Below are 18,930 nucleotides of genomic sequence, written 5' to 3'. Positions count from 1 at the left end.
GCTTGGTGTACAGACCCTATGTTCACAGGACATACATAATACTCACAATCCATGGGGGTGGGAGAATTATTATTATTATTATTAATTTTTTTTTTTTAAATAATCACACATCCCCCAACCCAATGCAAGGGCATGTGAGTGCCTTGTGCCGGCCCTATGAACACAGGCCTGTACATGAGGCAAAATTCAATATTATTTTATAAAAGATTGTATAGTTGAAAATAAAAGAGAGAGAAAGAATGAGAAGGAGAATGTGGGCCAAACGGAGGCAATGTTTTATTGTTCTAAATAAGAACTTATCTCGACAAAACAATTGAAATTACTTGGAACTTCTTTACGTCAGGGTTTTGAAACATCATGAATGAAACTATTCAAAATCGAGCTACTTGAAGAATGAAAATCTAAACAAGGTCGCCTTCTCCCACAGCCAAATGAGTAGGATGAGGGACGAGAAAATGGTTTAAAGATGAACAATAATTCTATTTCAACAAAGTTGAGTTACAAAAGTGAATTTACAAAGTGTGTTGGCATAATCTAAGCTACTGATTTCAGATTATTTAAAACTTCATTATTGAAATGATCGGTGTAGATTTAACTTTATCATTCAACTTTGTCAAAGTCTTTTGTCATTGTAGCATAACTCAAAATGAAACTTTAAATCGTGTTGGCTTACTGAATTCTTCCATTTTTTTATTTTTCTTTTAAATACAATTTTTTTTTTTTCAATTCAGATGTTAACTAATATTTTTGCACAAGGGAAGTTGAACCAAAATTTAAGTGGTTAGGCTATCAAACAATGGCTAAATTCTTACATTTAAGATAGAAATTAAGATAATAAATCAATTAAAACGACAGGTACTCGCAATATTTATTTCCTGCCGCCAATTTTGTACTAAAATTTCCCTTGTAATTCTTAACCCAAGAACACAAGCCCAAGCCTCCACAAATTAAAAATTACACTTCCCCCCTGTTTATAGATGAATCAAAAAAGTAGCCTAAGCTGATTGAAACAAAAGTAAACAAAGTCGAACATCTAATCCAAGTAAAAATAAATAAACCGGCCCACCGGAAATTGTCAGTTAAGTGAAGGAGCAACATCGTGTATTGACAATAAAATAGTTTTTCACATAACCAAAAAGGTCGTGTATTAAAAAAAATCAATACTATTAGCAACGAGTGAAACAGAGCACAAAACATGAAACTCTGTATTTGTAACGTTTTCCAACTCTCTATTAACTAGAAATTCAATGGTCTACATTACATTTGCATAATTCTACAGACAAATTGTGTTCTAAAATGTTAGTGGCATCTGCAACAATTCATAAATATCGAGAAACCAGAAAAACTAATACTAAAGACAGCAAAAGCATCCTGTCTAGCATGTATACAACCAGCATGAAAAAGGAGAAAATTACCAATAACATGCGAGATACCTTTCCAGAAAGATTCACATCAATGTGCTTCTTCTTCCAGTACAAATTACCAAAAGCTCATCAATAGAGTATGGTACAGTCATTTTAATTGGGTGATGGAAGCGTATTAATATTCTGTGGTGCAACTGGTTCGTCAGCTGACACTTGTGTGACTTCATCTACATATTCCTTGCTCATCTCACTAAAATTTCTTTTTTTGGACGAAGAGGTTGGTGTATCCTCTCTCTCTTTTTCAGGCTGCGCTTCACTGCTTGATGGAGGAAACAATGGAGGTTCACGGCCACTTAGTTGACAAAAGACTTTCTCAACAATTTCACTGATCTCCTTCCCCAAACCATGCTGATCCAATATTAACTCCCACACTGATTTAGAAGCCTTTTCAAGCACAGGAGTTCTGCAAATAGTATGTCACCATATTATATCTTATTTCCAAGGAGTTGATACGAGGACAAATCAAGTTTATCATGCTTTGTCAACTTATATAAAGTTCATTAGAGAATTCAGGTTTCTCAGTTCAGCTTGCTGACACGAGAGGACTAGAGATGTACTAACTTCTTCAAGTTCATTAAATTTGCATAAAATGACTGAAGTCATATTCAAGTCACCAAATTATGAGTTACAAGAAATAAACATAAGGATCTGAACCATACGATCGTGTCGTTCTGTAAGAAATGGACTGCTGCAATAGACAATGTTATATACCACTCGTCATAAAAGTCTCTCATAATCTTATATCAAATCAATAATATAACATCCCCATAAACTGACAAAAGTTCAAGCCCATTTCGTCTTCATGCTTCAATAAGATTAAGGGAAGCAGCCTTTATACAAACATGGTTACATAAAAGAATATGTTTAACAATGAGTATATAGCAAGAATCACTTACTCAAGCTCCTGCCGAAGTGCATCAAACAGCTCCCGCTTTGTCTGTTTTTCTGCACCAGGAGTATTAAGAACCTTACTCTGCTCCACCATTTTTATTGTGTTATTTTTAAGCTCTTCCTGCATGACAGTGAAATTGTTCAGTTTCTTCTTCTTTCAACTAGAATAAATCAAGTTACTATATCATCTCTAAGAGTAAACTCTGTCCAATTGGTTTTATATTCATACGATAAAGGGGCTATGCTTGCTCATAAATAAAAATATATATAATAACAGATAAGAAATCATCATTTTTAACAATATGTGGCACTAAATGATATTATTAAAAAATGATGTGGGACTAAATGATATTATCCTAAAACTTTTAGATTCTAAACTGCTCTTCTAGAAGTCTGGATCAAAGAACACTATTGTTGTCCTACATTCTGAAATAAGGGAGAGCAATTACAGAGCCTTCTACTTATAATATGAACTATATTAGAATCTGATGCAGGATAGAATGACACAATTAGTGGAGAAAGAAAATAGGTCGGGGAAGAAGAGATTATAGGAAGAACGGTGGAAGAATCATTAGAAGAAATAGAAGAAAGTAGAAAGAGAGAATTCGCCACAAGCCACCAAAAATTTTATTCATTCATCAACTGAAAATAAATTACAATGCAAAGTAGTTTAAATATTAAAAACCTAAATCCTAACTAGATTGGACTGGGACCAATATAAACCTAATAAGAATCCAAAACAATAAAGTCCGCAAAAATGAAATAAGATCCAACTAGAAATAAATAAAAACGACTGGATGTCCTCATCAACTCTCTCGGGGTAGGAGAAAACTCGACCCTGTCGAGTGGATATATCAATAGAGGTTGCAGTCAATCTCCCAATTATAAACTGAGTGGCTGGGCAAGTTTCTTTCGACGTCTGTGGAAATGTGTCAATGGAGGTCTGAATCCAGTATCCTCACCAACTCTCCTTAGGTGGACGGGAGGCGATCTGGGCCAAAAAAGATCCTGCTGACTTCGATAAAACTCCAATAAATCTGAATTCAATTGCTGTAGTATCTCTCTGAAGATCCATGTACAGTCAGAATCTAGTCGACCAACCCAACGAATAAGGAAGCTCTCAGACCTGTCGATCATTAGTTAACACGGTTTTTTCATTTAAAATAGTATCGACGTTATCTTTGTGTGCTGTGAGAGGTGGTAGTGGATTAGAAGGGGCCAAAAAATCAGGGTCAAGGTCCACAAAAGGAGGTAACAGAGGATAATCTGAGGGAATGAAATTGCCTTCATAAACAACTAAGCCCTCAACATTGAAAGTAGACTGGTAACCAAAGTGGGGTGGAATGTCAACAACATATGCATTTGGACCAACTTGCTTTAAAATTTTAAAAGGACCAGCACTACTGATTTGCAATTTGGAGACGGGTCCATGTAGACGCTCCTATGGCCTAACGCGGACCATTACGTAATTCCCAATGTTAAACTCAACATGTTGTTCATGTAAATCAGCTTAGAGTTTATATTTTGCATTACTGGCTTCAAATTGTTTATTGACCTCAGTATGCAAAACACGAAGATGATGTGCAAATGCCTCGGCTGACACTGACACTCTAGCCTGTGGGGACATAGGAATGAAATCCAACGGCTTCCTAGGCTTATACCCGTGAACAGCTTCAAATGGACTCATACCCAATGAACGATTCATGGAACTGTTATAAGCAATTTGAGCTATAGGAAGGATCAAATCCCAATTTCGAAAATTTTCCTGGACTAGTCAACTTAATAGGTTACCAAAACTTCGATTAACTATTTTAGTTTGACCGTCAGCTTAAGGATGGTAGGCCATAGAAAATTTCAATTTGGTACCCATCTTTTGCCACAAAGTCCTCCAAAAATAACTAGTGAAACGAACATCCCTATCGAATACAATAGTCTTAGGAAGCCCATACAATTTGACAATCTCATTAAAAAATAACATAGCAACCTTGGACGCATCTGAAGTCTTGCTATAGGGGACAAAATGAGTCATTTTTCAAAAACGATCGACAACCACAAAAATAGAATCATGTTTCTTTGGGGTGCGTGGAAGTCCTAATACAAAATCCATACTAACATCTTGCCAAGGACAATTGGGGACGGGAAGAGGAGTGTATAGGCCTGTGTTTTGCCTCTTCTGTTTGGCTAATTGACAAGTATTATATGTACTAACAATCTTAGCCACATCTTTTTTCAAACTAGACCAATAGAATTGGCATTCAACTTCTTATATGGTCTTATCACGCCCAAAGTGACCGACTAAACCTCCTGCATGAATTTTCCACACTATGAAATCTCGCACTGAAGTTCGAGAGATGCACAATTTATTGGCTCTAAAGAGATAACTCTCCTTAAGTCGGAAGCCATCTGTGGTGTCTGATTGTCCCTTTAACAAATTAAGAAAGATATCTTTAAAATCGGGACATGCCTCGTAATCTTTCTTAAGCCTTTCAAAATCGATGACCTTTGACACTCATGATCGACAAAAGGGAGACACGATGACTTAATGCATCAGCTGCTTGGTTCTCCACGCCCTTCTTGTGTTTTAAAACAAATGAATAGGCCTACAAATATTCAATCAAACGAACATGCCTAGAGCTTAATCTTTTCTGAGAGTTGAGGTAACGGAGGACCTCGTGGTCCGAATAAAAGACAAACTCCTGGGGCAACAAATAGTGGCGCCAATAGCGCAAAGCCTGGACCACTGCATACGGTTCCTTATCATAAGTTGAGTATCGTTGTTTGGCCTCATTTAACTTCTCACTGAAGTAGGCAACAGGGTGACGATCCTGACTCAAGACTCCGCTTATATCTACCCCGGAGGCATCTATTCGACCTCAAAGACTTTAGAAAAGTCGGGAAGACGCATGACAAGAGCCTCCATCACTCGCTTCTTGACCAACTTAAAGGCCTTAACAGCTTCTTGTGTCTAATAAAACTCCCATTTCTTCATGCACTCCGTAATAGGCCCCATAATAGTGCTAAACCCCTTGATAAAGCGACGGTAAAATGTAGCTAAGCCGTGAAAGCTCCTGACGTCATGAATAGTCTTAGATTCAGGCCAGTCAAGAATCACCTGAACCTTGGCAGGGTCTGCAAATACCTCGAAGAGACAATGAACCCCAAGAAAACAACGTATCGATGAAGAAAGAGCACTTCTTGACGTTAGCATACAGATTAGTTGCACGTAGGGTAGAGCAAACTTGTGTAAGGTGGTCACGGTGTTGCTCCTTAGTCTTACTATAGATAAGAATATCATCAAAGTAGACAACAAAAAACTTACCCATGAAAGGTTGAAGAGTTTGTGTCATTACCCGCATAAAGGTATTCGGCGTGTTGCTTGGCCTAAAAGGTATGACTAGCCATTCATAAAGACCATCTTTCGCTTTAAAAGCGGTCTTCCACTCATCACCTGGGCGAATTCTAATTTAATGGTATCCACTCTTCAGATCAATCTTCGAAAAGATTGTAGCACCAACCATCATATCTAGCATATCGTCAAGTCTAGAAATGGGAAAACGATACTTCACCGTGATCCTATTGATAATGCGACTATCCACACACATTCTCCAAGAACCATCATTTTTAGGGGTCAATAGGGCGGGGACCGCACACGGGCTTAAACTCTCACGAATGAATCCTTTATGAAGGAAGTCATCCACTTGCCTTTGGAGTTTAGCGTGCTCGTTAGGATTCATCCTATAATGAGGCAAATTTGAAAGGAATGCCCCTAGGACGAAATCTATAACATGTTAAATGTCTCGTAGAGGAGATCGATGATCGGTTAGGTCCTCCGGAAAGATATTTCAAAACTCTTGAAGGAACGACTGGACTTCAGCAGGGCTTTTTATTGTGTGGAGTTAGATGAAACCTCAATGACTACCAAAACGAACACAATTGATTCACCACCAAGTATACGCTCAAACTCTATAGGACTAATGATATGAAATCCCTTTCGTTCCACACTCTTCTTCGTTTCCTGTGAGCCAAAAGGCTTTGGGGGCAGTGGGTTAAGGTGAATCTTCTTTCCATTAAACACGAAGGAGCAGGAATGGATCGACCATAGATGGTTACATCTAGGTCAAATAACCAAGGTCGTCCCAAAATGATGTGCCTGACATCCATTGAAATGACGTCACACCATATATGGTTCTTATACTCGAGGAACTGGAGAGGGACTAAACAAAGCTCCTTGACAGCTATAGAAGAGGTATCAATCCAAGAGACGCTGTATGGTTGAGGGTGAAGAACTGGCTTCGACCCTAGATGGGACACAGTAGCCATCGAAATCGCGTTAATCCAGTTGCCACTATCCACGATAACTTTGCAGCCCTTGTTATTGATCATGATGTAAGTGTGGAAGATGGCATGACGACGCCAATCATCGGCATCCCTAGGCTGGGTAAGAGTGCAACGGACGACACCGACTCTAAGCGTATGTGGGATAAGGGGACTAGCCTGAATACAACCTAAGAAGGTATCTTCACTATCCTCCAAGTCATCAAACTCTTCTAACTTAGGTTCATAAACTTGGTCCTCTAATGACTCGTCAACTATACCTCCATGCTCTTCCATAACTAGGGCTCGGCTAGGACAATTAGAAGAAATGTGACTAAAATCCTTACAGTTGAAGCATTGCAAACGGGAGGACACCCTTGAAACCTCAGAGCTTTTACCTTTACTATCCAATGCAGGGTAGCATTAGAAGGAGGAGGCCCTAGAATAGACTTAGGGGATGGAGTGGATGCAGAAGAGGTTGCAGCGCGAGTGTCACTACGAGTTCTATACGGTGTCCTAGTCACTAACTCGTAATCCCGAACGAAAGAGTAGGCGTGGTCAAGAGTGGTGACGCCTCTAAGGACAAGCTCACGCCTAAAATCATCTCTTAGGCCTTGCCTAAACCTACTCAAAGTCATGACCTCATCCTCAACGACCAGACATCTCATTCGAAACTCATCAAATTGCACGACGTATTCGGCAACAGCCTTACGTAAATGCGTTCCATTGATCTAAAAAGTTACCCCTGTAAGATTGAGGTAAATATTTTTCTTGAAGGCGACGCTTCATTTCATCCCAACTCCCAACAGGGGGAGCATGACGCCTCTCCAGGAGGTCCTCAACACTTCCCAAAAGAGTTTAGCAGTGCCAGTTAATTTTAAACTGGTAAATTGTACCCTCCGATCTTCCGGAACCCCATACCAGGCAAAGAAGCAATCTATATCTCTAACCCATTGATTGAATACACTAGGATCTAAACAAATATCAAATGAAGGTGCATCTAACTTAATGTTTCGAAAGAGGCGCTCCTCATGGCGAGAGGGAGATTGTGTACCATGACAGTGATATTCTCGCTCTCATCCATGAACCTGATTTCCTTCCCTACGGTCATATCTGGCGAGGTGTCGACCACCTTGTGAACGACGTTGAGGTCTATTAATGAAAGCTTCAGAATTTTCAGCTTCAGTCGAATATGGGGTTGGATCAAGAGTGTTCAACCTAGCGGCTAGGGATCTATTCTCCTCACGAGTAGCAACTACCTCAGTTTGGATAGCCGTTAATTGATTTTGTAATTGTGTTAACTGTCAGGTGAGGGCCTCAATTTGGGACGGATCCATGACAAGGGTACTAGAACTAGAGGTAATAACGCGACCACTACGCAAATGCATACAAAGTAACACCAGCTAAGTGAAATACACTACTGAGATCAATAAACAACAAGTACCCACAGTAAAATAGCAATTTATTTTATTTTATTTTTATTTTATTTATTATTTTTTTAAGTTACTGAAAAAAAAAAGCAGAGATTACGTAGGGCCGAACGTGGCAAGCTAATAATACTGATACAAATAAAATAGAAAACAAGAATACAAATGACTATTCGAAAGGTCTAATCACGTGGGGGTAATCGGGGAACAATGGATGTGAACACACAAATTCTGATCAAGTAGATTTTTAAGGTTACAATTATCAAATAACAGCAACACAAGTAATGTATTATGCGATCTTAAAATGAAGTAGTGTAAACCAACAATAAATAAAGGTCAAGGACTCCCTATCGTTTAGTTGCTTGAACTGCTGACACGTGGAGTGCCCTTAGGCACGGCCATACATAATATAGAAATCACACTTAGAAAGCGTGGACAATTAGTTAGAACAGCGGGTGCTGTAGCGAAACTGATTGCAAAAGAGGCGAAATCGGCGACATTAAAATTACTTTCGCTTCAGGTGGTTTCTTGTGAATATGAGTGACTGCTATTCTAGTTCTGTTGGTGGTGTATGTAGAAATTGTCCCTCTGTTGTGGTGTTGGCGGCGGCAAGTGGCAGTGGAGACGACTGTGACTTCTATACTGAGTGTGGAAGTAAAGGGGTGTACTGCGTCTGGGTTGTGTGTAGGTGAAACGATTTGTCTAGTCACTGTAGCTTATGGTGGCCGTGGTGACTGAGAAGAAATGGGTTGTGGGTTTGAATTAGATTAACTGAGAGTGAGTTTCAACTGGGATTGAGAGTAATTTGGGCCACTAGTTTATGGCCCAAATGTCTTGATAAAAGGAATGGGCTCACGAGTAATAATTATATGTGGGTATATGGACTTCGCTTCAGGTGGTTTCTTGTGAATATGAGTGACTGCTATTCTAGTTCTGTTGGTGGTGTATGTAGAAATTGTTCCTCTGTTGTGGTGTTGGCGGCGGCAGGTGGCAGTGGAGACGACTGTGACTTCTATACTGAGTGTGGAAGTAAAGGGGTGTACTGCGTCTGGGTTGTGTGTAGGTGAAACGATTTGTCTAGTCACTGTAGCTTATGGTGGCCGTGGTGACTGAGAAGAAATGGGTTGTGGGTTTGAATTAGATTAACTGAGAGTGAGTTTCAACTGGGATTGAGAGTAATTTGGGCCACTAGTTTATGGCCCAAATGTCTTGATAAAAGGAATGGGCTCACGAGTAATAATTATATGTGGGTATATGGATTATTATAGGGTTGGGTTAACGTAAGGTGGGCTGATCTTTTATGTAGGCTAAATGTAAGTAGGGTCTGATTGTTTGGGATGAAATTTATGAAATAACATACTTAGCAGCAGCAAACGTCTAAAACTCTAAAACTGAATTTTTTTTTTTTTATTGGGGAAACTGAAGAAAAAATAAAAAAAAAAATGAAATTCCAAGTGTGAACAGTACCAGTGAACAGTAGCAATTTTTTATTTTTTTTTTGGGTTAAACTACTGCAAAATCTAAAAAAAAATTGGAATTCCGGGTGTAAACAATAACGAATTTTTTTCCTAATCAACTAGAAAGAAAATTGGACAAGAAAACTGCAGCCTCACAACAATATTTTTTGTTTGTGCTGTTCCACAAGTTTTTTGGAAGAGGATAGGAAGAAAATTTTGGATTGTAAATGAGAAATTACCCAAATTTCGGCTCTGATACCAAATTTGATGCAGGATAGAATGACATAATTAGTGGAGAAAGAAAATAGGTTGAGGAAGAACGGTAGAAGAATTACTAGAAGAAATAGAAGAAAGTAAAAAGAGAGAATTCGCCACAAGCCAACAAAAATTTTATTCATTCATCAACTGAAAATAAATCACAATGCAAATTAGTTTAGGTATTAAAAACCTAAACTCTAACTAGATTGGGCTTGGGCCAATATAAGCCTAATAAGAATCCAAAACAATAAAGTCCACAAAAATGAAATAAGGTCCAACTAGAAATAAATAAAAATTAGAAATAAATAAAAACGACTGGATGTCCTCATCAGAATCACTCTCAACGAACCCATAAGAAGTTATTCCAATTTTCTCATCAGGTCCAGGTAAAGTTCAAAGCCCTTGAGCGACTAATCGAGCACAACAACTCACAAGATTGTTTAATTTTTTCAACTCTCTGCCTAGTCTGATCAACTAAATATACGAGATTCTGGAATAACTTATACCAAAGGAACCTCGTCTTGGATATGTCTCATAAGCTCATCCAAGACTAAAGCAAAAGGACAAGGGCTAGATTTTGGTGCAAGCTTGTAGTAATTGGAAACTCTTCGCTACTGCTATGGTTAGATCTCATACTTGTAACTCCTTCAACATGCGCATCTTTAATTATGTTGATTTATCTAATGACGCCTTCGATGAAATCATAATCACTCCATGAGACTGCTCATGCTCTAATAAATCTTCCCCTCACTAATTGCACAATGTTAAATGGGTTGCCTCCAATACCAGCCATCAGTCTCACATCCCCAGTAGTGGCATCTTCGAAGACAAATTCCACCTAAAAAGTGCAGTACGTTCCAAAATAAACAGCCTGAGACAGAAAATTACTTACTCCATAGCTACCGATTATAAGTTCTTCTCACTCTTGTTGACAAAATCATTTTTGTTCAATAGAAAATCCAATTGATATTTGTTTTAGTAAGGCGAATTACAAATTATAGGCTGCTTTTTCTTCGTGGAGATTACTTTTACTAGGTTAATTGAGTTAATTGGTGTTTGTATATTCCTACATATAAGCAGTGACTCGGATTTTCTTTTCTCAATGGACTGAATTTGAGACACCGACGAAAAATATAAATTTTACAAATATAATGTGTTTTCTTGACGTGCTTTGGTAATGGTGATGATGCAATATCAGAAAGAAATATTATTATGTTTAGCTTCCAATTTTAATTCGTATTTTAGGAAATATAATTAGGTTTAATTTAGTTGCTTTTATTAAATATTTTCTTTATTAAGGTAGAATATATCAAACCCTACATAAATGGTTCTTTTGCGTTGTAATAGAACAACTTTTGATTATGAAATAATCTGAATTTCTTCCCCAATTTCTCTCTTTTTCTCCCCCTCTTCTGCCATCGTTTCCCGCTCCTTTTACTTCTTCTCTCCCATTTCCCCTTCTATAATTCTTCCTATACATCCGGCATTAGGTGAACATATCCAAGCTATCATTTATATGGATCAACCATAAAGGTTTTTCAAGAAAATTAAACATGAAGTCATGAATCTCAATAAGGCAAACCTATCATTCATTCCATAAATTTTGTTCTTTCAATTAATTTCGACATTGTCGATAAAAATACCATGATGCATCAAAAAGAGCACTGGTTTCTGTCTTGAAATGGATTCCATACAACACAGTGTTTGTACCGGTAAAAAGTTGACACACAGTATGAACCTGAATTTTCCTATGCATTTATAACACTCTGGGCCACATGCCCACGTAGATATATTATAGAAAAACGTTTCTAACAAATTGCTTATAGCATTTGCATATAGGAAGTGGTTATATAATTAGCATTGACAAAGGTATTCATATGCTTGATAATTAGCCCAGAAAGGAAGGCAATATCCTGAGGAAGTTCTATGCTTAAAGAAGAGAACCTGCAGCATGTTTGGCCGTGCTTGAATGCTGCTCTTTTAGCTGGCATTCTTAATCGCGTGTACATGACATGCTGCAAAGTAAAGCAGCTAACCCGCTTCTAAGCACAGTTGAACACTCTAATAATGTCTAAGAAAGTGCTATAATCGATGAGACATGCTGCCAAAGAAATTTGCTGACTCGCTTTCAAGAATGGCTAACAGTTTAATAACATCTAACAAATTGCAATAATCAACAATGACTACAAAAAAGACCCTTACAGGTCTGGAGAGTACATAGGGGATAGGGTGCCCAGCCCCAAAAATATCGTTTTAATTTCCAGAGAAAGAAGCTTAGATGGTGCATATTTCGAACAAAAAACAGCTCTTATATATGCAGCATCCGCAGGTATGCCGATTTAGTCCGTAATGAGAAGGCCGAAATTTTCAAAAAACAATGATAAGCAACATCTAACAAATTGCAATAATCAACAATGACTACAAAAAAGACCCTTACAGGTCTGGAGAGTACATAGGGGCTAGGGTGCCCAGCCCCAAAAATATCACTTTAATGTCCAGAGAAAGAAGCTTAGATGGTGCATATTTCGAACAAAAAACAGCTCTTATATATGCCGCATCCGCAGGTATGCCGATTTAGTCCATAATGAGAAGGCCGAAATTTTCAAAAAACAATGATAAGCAACATGACACAATTGGCCTTGTTGATGGGTCACAGTAAAATTTCTCTAATAATTGAAGTTCGCTTAAAAGAACATTTCTCACCTCGCTATTGGAAAATCCTGAATAGGTCCCCGTTCCAATTACAGCACTATTCACCATCAAATTCTCATTCTCGTATAGCAAATATAAAACATTCTCTTTTTAACAAAACCAACACTGATTCTCTTCTAATCCTAATTAACTAAATCCATTATGTGCAAGAAAATGACAATTACCACAATTTTATTTCCGTGCGAGTGTCAGGGTGAAATTCAACATCTGAGTGAATATTAATCGAGCGACTTAATGTTTCAAGATGATATTCCAGCTAAAATGAGCTGTTCAATTGTCAAACGACTTGATATACAAAAAAAAAAAGTAATAATAACGAAATCGATCTAATATATATGTGTATATATGAACTAACATTGGCTTTTAACTGAGTGATGATTTTCAATCTGATGGCGTCGATTGTTCCGTCGTTCATCAGCGATTCCAGAACATCCTCTGGGGTTATCACGGACGATTCCATCTGAATCAAATTATTTTCCTTTTTCTATATAATTAGGTAAGACATCAAAATTGAAAAAGCGTCCAAAATTGTTTTGTTGAATTGAAATTGAACTCTTGGAAGCGAAATTTGATTGAATGAAAACGGAGTCGGTGAAGCATGAAGCGAGAAGCGTCTTCTCTCCAGTTTATCTCGTCTAGTTTCGTACAGTGTGAACTATAAGCGCGGATAACTTAAGCAGTCGGGAAAATCGAGAATCCTGAATAGAAGAACGGTAGACGAGCCGTCTCTTGGGGATAAATTTTCACCCGGGGTCACCTACTTTACAAATTAGTTTTAAGATAGTCACTACTTTAATTTAATTCCATTTTATTTGACTCCTTAATTCATTTTTTTTCATAAATAATAGACGAGATTAGAAAAGTTGCTATCTCTTTGAGCCAATCGAATTTCTGCTCTAGATCTCTTTGTTGACCCTACCTAATGTGTCGGGATGACTTTGAAAGCAATACAGAATGATCAAGTTAAAATAAAATTAAGTTGAGTCATAAATTTCAGACCTTTTTTCATATTATTGGTTGGCCATTATCGATGAATTTTGGTTTCGATCAGGATCAAATCAATATATTGGTTTTGTAAGTTGAGGAAATTGCTATATTTCCTCTTTATATAGGTTTTGAGAATTAAGATTTTTTTATTGTGAAATTATATCTTATGTTTCATCACAATACTATCTAATATTTTTCATTTAACCTTAAGATGCCTCCCGCCACCCCCATCGCCCCAATTTTGATGATTGTCTTCACTATGTTATTTTACTCTCGAGAACTTTTCGACTTGGAGCATGTGAGGCTAAGTTCAAATAGTTTACATTTATGTAAATTTACTTGTAAAAATGGAAATGTAAGTTTTTGAATTAATTATTTTTCTTTTTTTATCTTTTTCCTTTTCTCAGAAGTTGCTGAACATTAAGGTCCTGTTTGATTACACTATATTTTTCATAAAATGTGGAATTCGAATTCCAACTTTCACTTTTGGCTTGTTTGATTAACAAAATTTTCCGGAGAATTGATTTTCCATGATTTTCTAAGTACAAGTCGGTAAAGCATGAAATTTCACCTTTTAGTTTCCCATGGGGTAGGTGGTTTTTGGAATTCCACATTTTTTTTGTTGTTTTTTTTTTTAATTGTTGGCAATGTAAACAAATTCTAGGAACAATTGTAAAAGTGGATATCCTTTAAATTGACAATTTTCATGTAAAACAAAACCAAACGAACACCAAAATATAGATAATTTTTGGATTTTTTTTGTTGGCAATGGAAACAAATTCTAGAAACAATGTTGAAAGTGAATATTTCTTAAATTGACAATTTTCATAAAAAACAAAGCCAAATAAACATCAAAAGACACTTTTATTTCAACATTTTCCACTAGAAAATTATACCAATCAAGCACTATCAATTGACAATTTCCAGTAAAATAATTTCTAGGCAATTCAATTCTCTAAAATTCATTTTCTTTCCACCCAAATTTCATCTTTACAATCAAACAGACCCTAAGGGCTAGTTTTGAAAAGTTTTTTTTTTTTTTTTTTTTTTTTTTTTTTTCACCCAAATTTTTGGAAGCAATTAACAAATAGCTGAGGACCTGAGGTAACTATTTTTAGAACTTTCCCTTTAGGGTGGGTCCATGTTAAGAAATTAATATATTTCAATAATTTGAGATGACTACCAAATGTATCAATATTCTCATTTAAACTTCCAATACTAATTTTTAGTAGTTATTTATATCGTTGATTAATTTAAACTAAACACATGATTGCTGACATAAAACTAAATTGAGAATTCTCTTCAACTACAAGTTGGGAAGAAGGAACCTGAGTTGAATAAGGAATTGTCCATGTTCTCTTCCTTCTCGATTGTATAACAGCGTAAGTGATAGGCGTTGTTTTATTCCAAAGATTAAATCATGAATTGATTTTTGATGCGTGAAATTTGAAATATAATAGCTTCACGTTTTTAAACAACATCATTTGCCATCTCCAATGTACTTTGCCATTTTGTCAACGACCACACTTGTTCAAGAAGAATGTCCTTTATGGGAACCAAGTGCCTTGATATTGTCAAAATCAAATTTCTATTTTTTTTAAAAAAAAATAAAGAAATTATTGCTATAAAGTCACATAATATGAGAAAAGCTAAGATAACCATCTTGAAAACTTATAACCGTCGACATTGTATTCTTGAGAGCTTACTTGAGCCATTTTTTTCATGTCTCCAAACATAGTATGTGAAATAGATTTAAATGGCTTAATATAACAGCTTAAAATGATTCGAACCTGCTCATGCAATTATGCATTAATGTAGAATTCTTTGACAAATTGGTTGTAGACCATCCATATTTGGTTAGTAGGCACAATACACCAATTTGTCAGATTAAGGTGATGCACTTGTTACAAAATTATCGAAAAAAGCATTTTTTCATATGAGTGGATTGATTAATAGGACTCTATAGATGGGTTAAACCATGGAACCTGTGTTTGGAATACTAGGGACACAAAGGGTATGGCCGTGCTACATGGGGACTTGCATGGTCTCGTTGAACTTCGCCCTATCACTATAATTTGCCGTGCTATGTTTAGCATTGCAGGACCCTTAAAGCTAGCTATATTTTGATTTTTAATATGCACTAATAAATTAATTTCCCAAGTTTCCAATTTATTTATTATTATTTTTTTAATATCAAGCCCTAGAGCAATAATCAAGATTTAGTCCTGTATGATCCGAGCCCTGAAGTGATCTACTTGTCTAGAGCCTGGGTTTTGCTAGGCTTCGAGTTCTAGGCCTATTGATCCTATAGGTCATATGATTGCCTTGACAACCATATCACAATATAATTTATCGGTCCAAGATTTGTATTAAGAATATAGAAGCACCAACATAAAAAATACAAGAAACACAAGGGCATAAATGCAAATTTGTTAATCTTTACATATATGATATATTTTCAAGTTAATTGTTCCAATGGTCACTGAACTTAGGTCTATGTTTTTTATTGATCACTGGACTTTAAAATATTGAGTTTTGGTTATTGAATTTAGGTTCATATCTTTGATTGGCCATTAAACTTTAAAATGTAGAGTTTTGGCAACTGAACTTAGTTCTATGTCTTTGATTGCTTATCGAACTTTAAAATATCGAGTTTTGGTCATTAAACTTTGAAAAATATTGTACATTACTCACTAAATTTTGAAAAATATTATATATTATTCATTGAACATTGAAAAATGTTGTACATTATTCACTATAAACTCGATATTTTTTAAAATTCAACAGTTATGCTTATGAGTAACGTACGGCATATTTCAAAGTTCAGTGGCCAAAACTTGACATTTTAAATTTCAGTAAGCAATTGAATACATGAACTTCAGTTCAGTGGCCAAAACTCGATATTTTTCAAAGTTCAGTGGTCAAAACTCGATATTTTAAAGTTTATTGAGCAATCAAAGATATGAATCTAAATTCAGTGATCAAACTCGATATTTTTCAAAATTCAATGATCAAAACTTGACATTTTAAAATTCAATGACTAATTAAATACATGACCATTGAAACAATTAATTTTATATTTTCACCTCAAGGCGTCTAAGGGTCCTAGAGTGGGCTTAAAGTTATATATATGACGCTCTCTCTCTAAAACGTCTCTCTCTTCTTCCTCTCTCTCTCTCTCTCAAACTATCTACACGAAAAACTCAAATACAGTGTTTCAATACAAACTTTCGACAGAGCTCCCTCCCATATATCTAAATCAAAACCAGTAAATTCAATTCATTATTAGCCCTAATGTAATATCCCCTTTTTGTGAAATTGAATTTTATTAATTCTTGTTTATCCTTTAAAAAGTTCTCTTAATTTCGATCTCCATTCTTGCCGTTCGTTCAGTTTTTTGTCTCTACCTAAACGAATTTGTTTTGTTGTTAATGGTACACTCTGTTACAGGTAAATATTTAATTTTCCAATTACGAGAAAAGGGAATTTCGTATTTGGTTTTGTTAATAATTTTATAGGGCTTTTTGCATGTGATGGATTAGATCTCGAATGGTGTTAATTTGTTTTTTTTGAATTGTTTATATGTTTGTTTTGTGGTAGTATAAAGTGTAAATAACTTGGAAATTTGGGGGTTTTGTTTTCAAATGCCACACTGGAATGCTAATGAGTCAAAGTTTTGAGTATCCGGTTGTGATAACAATTCTAAGCATTCAGAGGTTCGATCTTTAATTTTAGGCCTTATCGGGTTTGATTTGCTTGCTTTTTTGTTTACTTTTGATTTTGATTTTGTGAGCAAATCTGGAAATAATTTTAATTACTAACCTGGTTTTTTTTTAGTTTTACAAAGCAGGTTTATGATATACATACGCATGGATATGCACATGTTGGTTTTTATGCATCAAGTGATTGTATCATTTCACATTTCCTCTATTATTATAGCGAATAAGTTTTTAAATGTACATTAATGAATGTGGTTAATAAGCCATTTATATGACAGTGTTTTGCTTTGTGTATAAATGCTGTGAATTGAACGAGGTAAAAGTATTTTATTGAGACAATGAAATGAAAAAAGGAAAAAAAAAATCTTTTAGTGGTGAGTAATCAATTTTTCTAGAATGTTCCATCTTCATGGATTTCAAGGACTTGGACAGCTGATATAAAAATGTTATTTTTAGTGAAACATGGTCTATGTGGTGTGTATCAACATTAAATAGCAAAATTTAGATTTAATGGCTGAGATGGCATTGGCATTGACTACGATCATGGGACATGGACCCATGTTACTTGTAATGAAATGGAAATTAATAAAAGGTGTTTGTCTTTGTTAATGTTGACAGATAATCTCAGGCCCTCAGCAATATCGACAAAGCGGCCTTCTTTATTCTTAATTCTGTTTTGAGTCTAAACCAAATCCTAAAGTTTCCTGGATTTTGAGTTTTGACGTATAAAATTTGGTTTTCACTTCTTGTGGGATGAGAAATGAAGGTTTTGATATAATTACTTTGTAACAGCCTCGAGATTCTTCAGGATATGGCTCTCCAGAAATACGTTCCTTCTGGCGATGCTCCTTCTGTCAATATCAAAACATTGCGATTCTCCAGTAAGGAAAATGGAAAAGGCCAGTCTACAGTCCAGCAAAGAAGAACAACAGAAGCTGATGTGGACATTGACATCAGAGAGGTTTATTTTTTGATTATGCATTTCCTGTCAGCTGGACCATGTCACCGGACGTATGGGCAGTTTTGGAATGAACTTCTGGAGCATCAGCTTCTACCTAGAAGATATCACGCATGGTATTCACGGAGTGGAATGCAGAGTGGAGATGAAAATGATAATGGCATGTCTTTTCCATTAAGTTATAATAAGCTGGTGGAAAGGTAAACTCTGCTACTTGTCACCTGGGTAGATAACCTTTATAGCTGTTTTCCCTTTGAGGTTTGCTTTCTATCTTTTGATTTTGGTTTACTGAGAGTTCTATTTGGAAATTAAGCGATACATAGTCCAATTCGGTAGCCAGGTGTTTCTACAAGTCCTGCTGGTGGTCAAATGCATTTACTCCTCTCCTGCCCTCTTAGTATTATTGCATTACCACTGTTTGATCATGATTGCTAAATTATGAGAAACAATAGTTTCCCCCCTTTTTTTATTTTTTTAGTTGACTGCATAAAAGAATTAAGAGTGTGTTTGATTGACATGGAAAATATAACCTAGAAAAGAAAATATTTTCCATCTTTTATGGAAAATAAAAACCACCTCTATCCAAGGAAAATATTTTCCTTAAAAACAAGGAAAATTAAACATATTTTCAAAAGTTGGAAAATGTTTTCCATGAAAAAAATAGCAATCAAACACTCCAAATAGGAATTTAGATGGAAAACTGATATTTTCCATGAAAAATAAATGTAATCAAACACACCCTAAGGTTTCATAGAGGACTTCAACTAGTGTTGGTGGAGCTTT

The 18,930-nt window shown here is 36.0% G+C and overlaps 2 protein-coding genes across 4 annotated transcripts in view; one reads left to right on the top strand and one right to left on the bottom strand.

Annotated features, from left to right (window-relative positions):
• Window positions 1-1,177: 1,177 nt before the first annotated feature.
• On the bottom strand, window positions 1,178-13,157 carry LOC111371337. The gene is made up of 3 exons (XM_022993260.1): window positions 12,839-13,157; window positions 2,321-2,436; window positions 1,178-1,827 (listed from the first exon to the last, which is right to left on the bottom strand). Exons 1-3 carry the CDS (start codon window positions 12,941-12,943, stop codon window positions 1,518-1,520), a joined length of 531 nt encoding a protein of 176 aa, XP_022849028.1. The 5' UTR covers window positions 12,944-13,157; the 3' UTR covers window positions 1,178-1,517.
• Window positions 13,158-16,604: 3,447 nt separating this feature from the next.
• Window positions 16,605-18,930, top strand: part of LOC111371336 (bromodomain and WD repeat-containing protein 1-like) — a 3,400-nt gene continuing 1,074 nt past the window's right edge. The window contains exons 1-2 of one of the 3 annotated variants that reach the window (XM_022993259.1): window positions 16,605-16,920; window positions 17,982-18,347. In XM_022993259.1, the coding sequence (XP_022849027.1) occupies window positions 18,001-18,347 (347 nt within the window). In that variant the 5' untranslated portion in view covers window positions 16,605-16,920; window positions 17,982-18,000. The remainder of the gene's footprint in view (window positions 16,921-17,981; window positions 18,348-18,930) is intronic. The other 2 variants (XM_022993258.1, XM_022993256.1) reach the window with 2 other exon arrangements.

The sequence above is a fragment of the Olea europaea genome, chromosome 22, assembly GCF_002742605.1.
Source record: "Olea europaea var. sylvestris chromosome 22, O_europaea_v1, whole genome shotgun sequence".
In the NCBI taxonomy this organism is placed as follows: domain Eukaryota; kingdom Viridiplantae; phylum Streptophyta; class Magnoliopsida; order Lamiales; family Oleaceae; genus Olea; species Olea europaea.
Note: the sequence above shows the minus strand (reverse complement) of the source record. Positions and strands in the feature narration are given on the sequence as shown.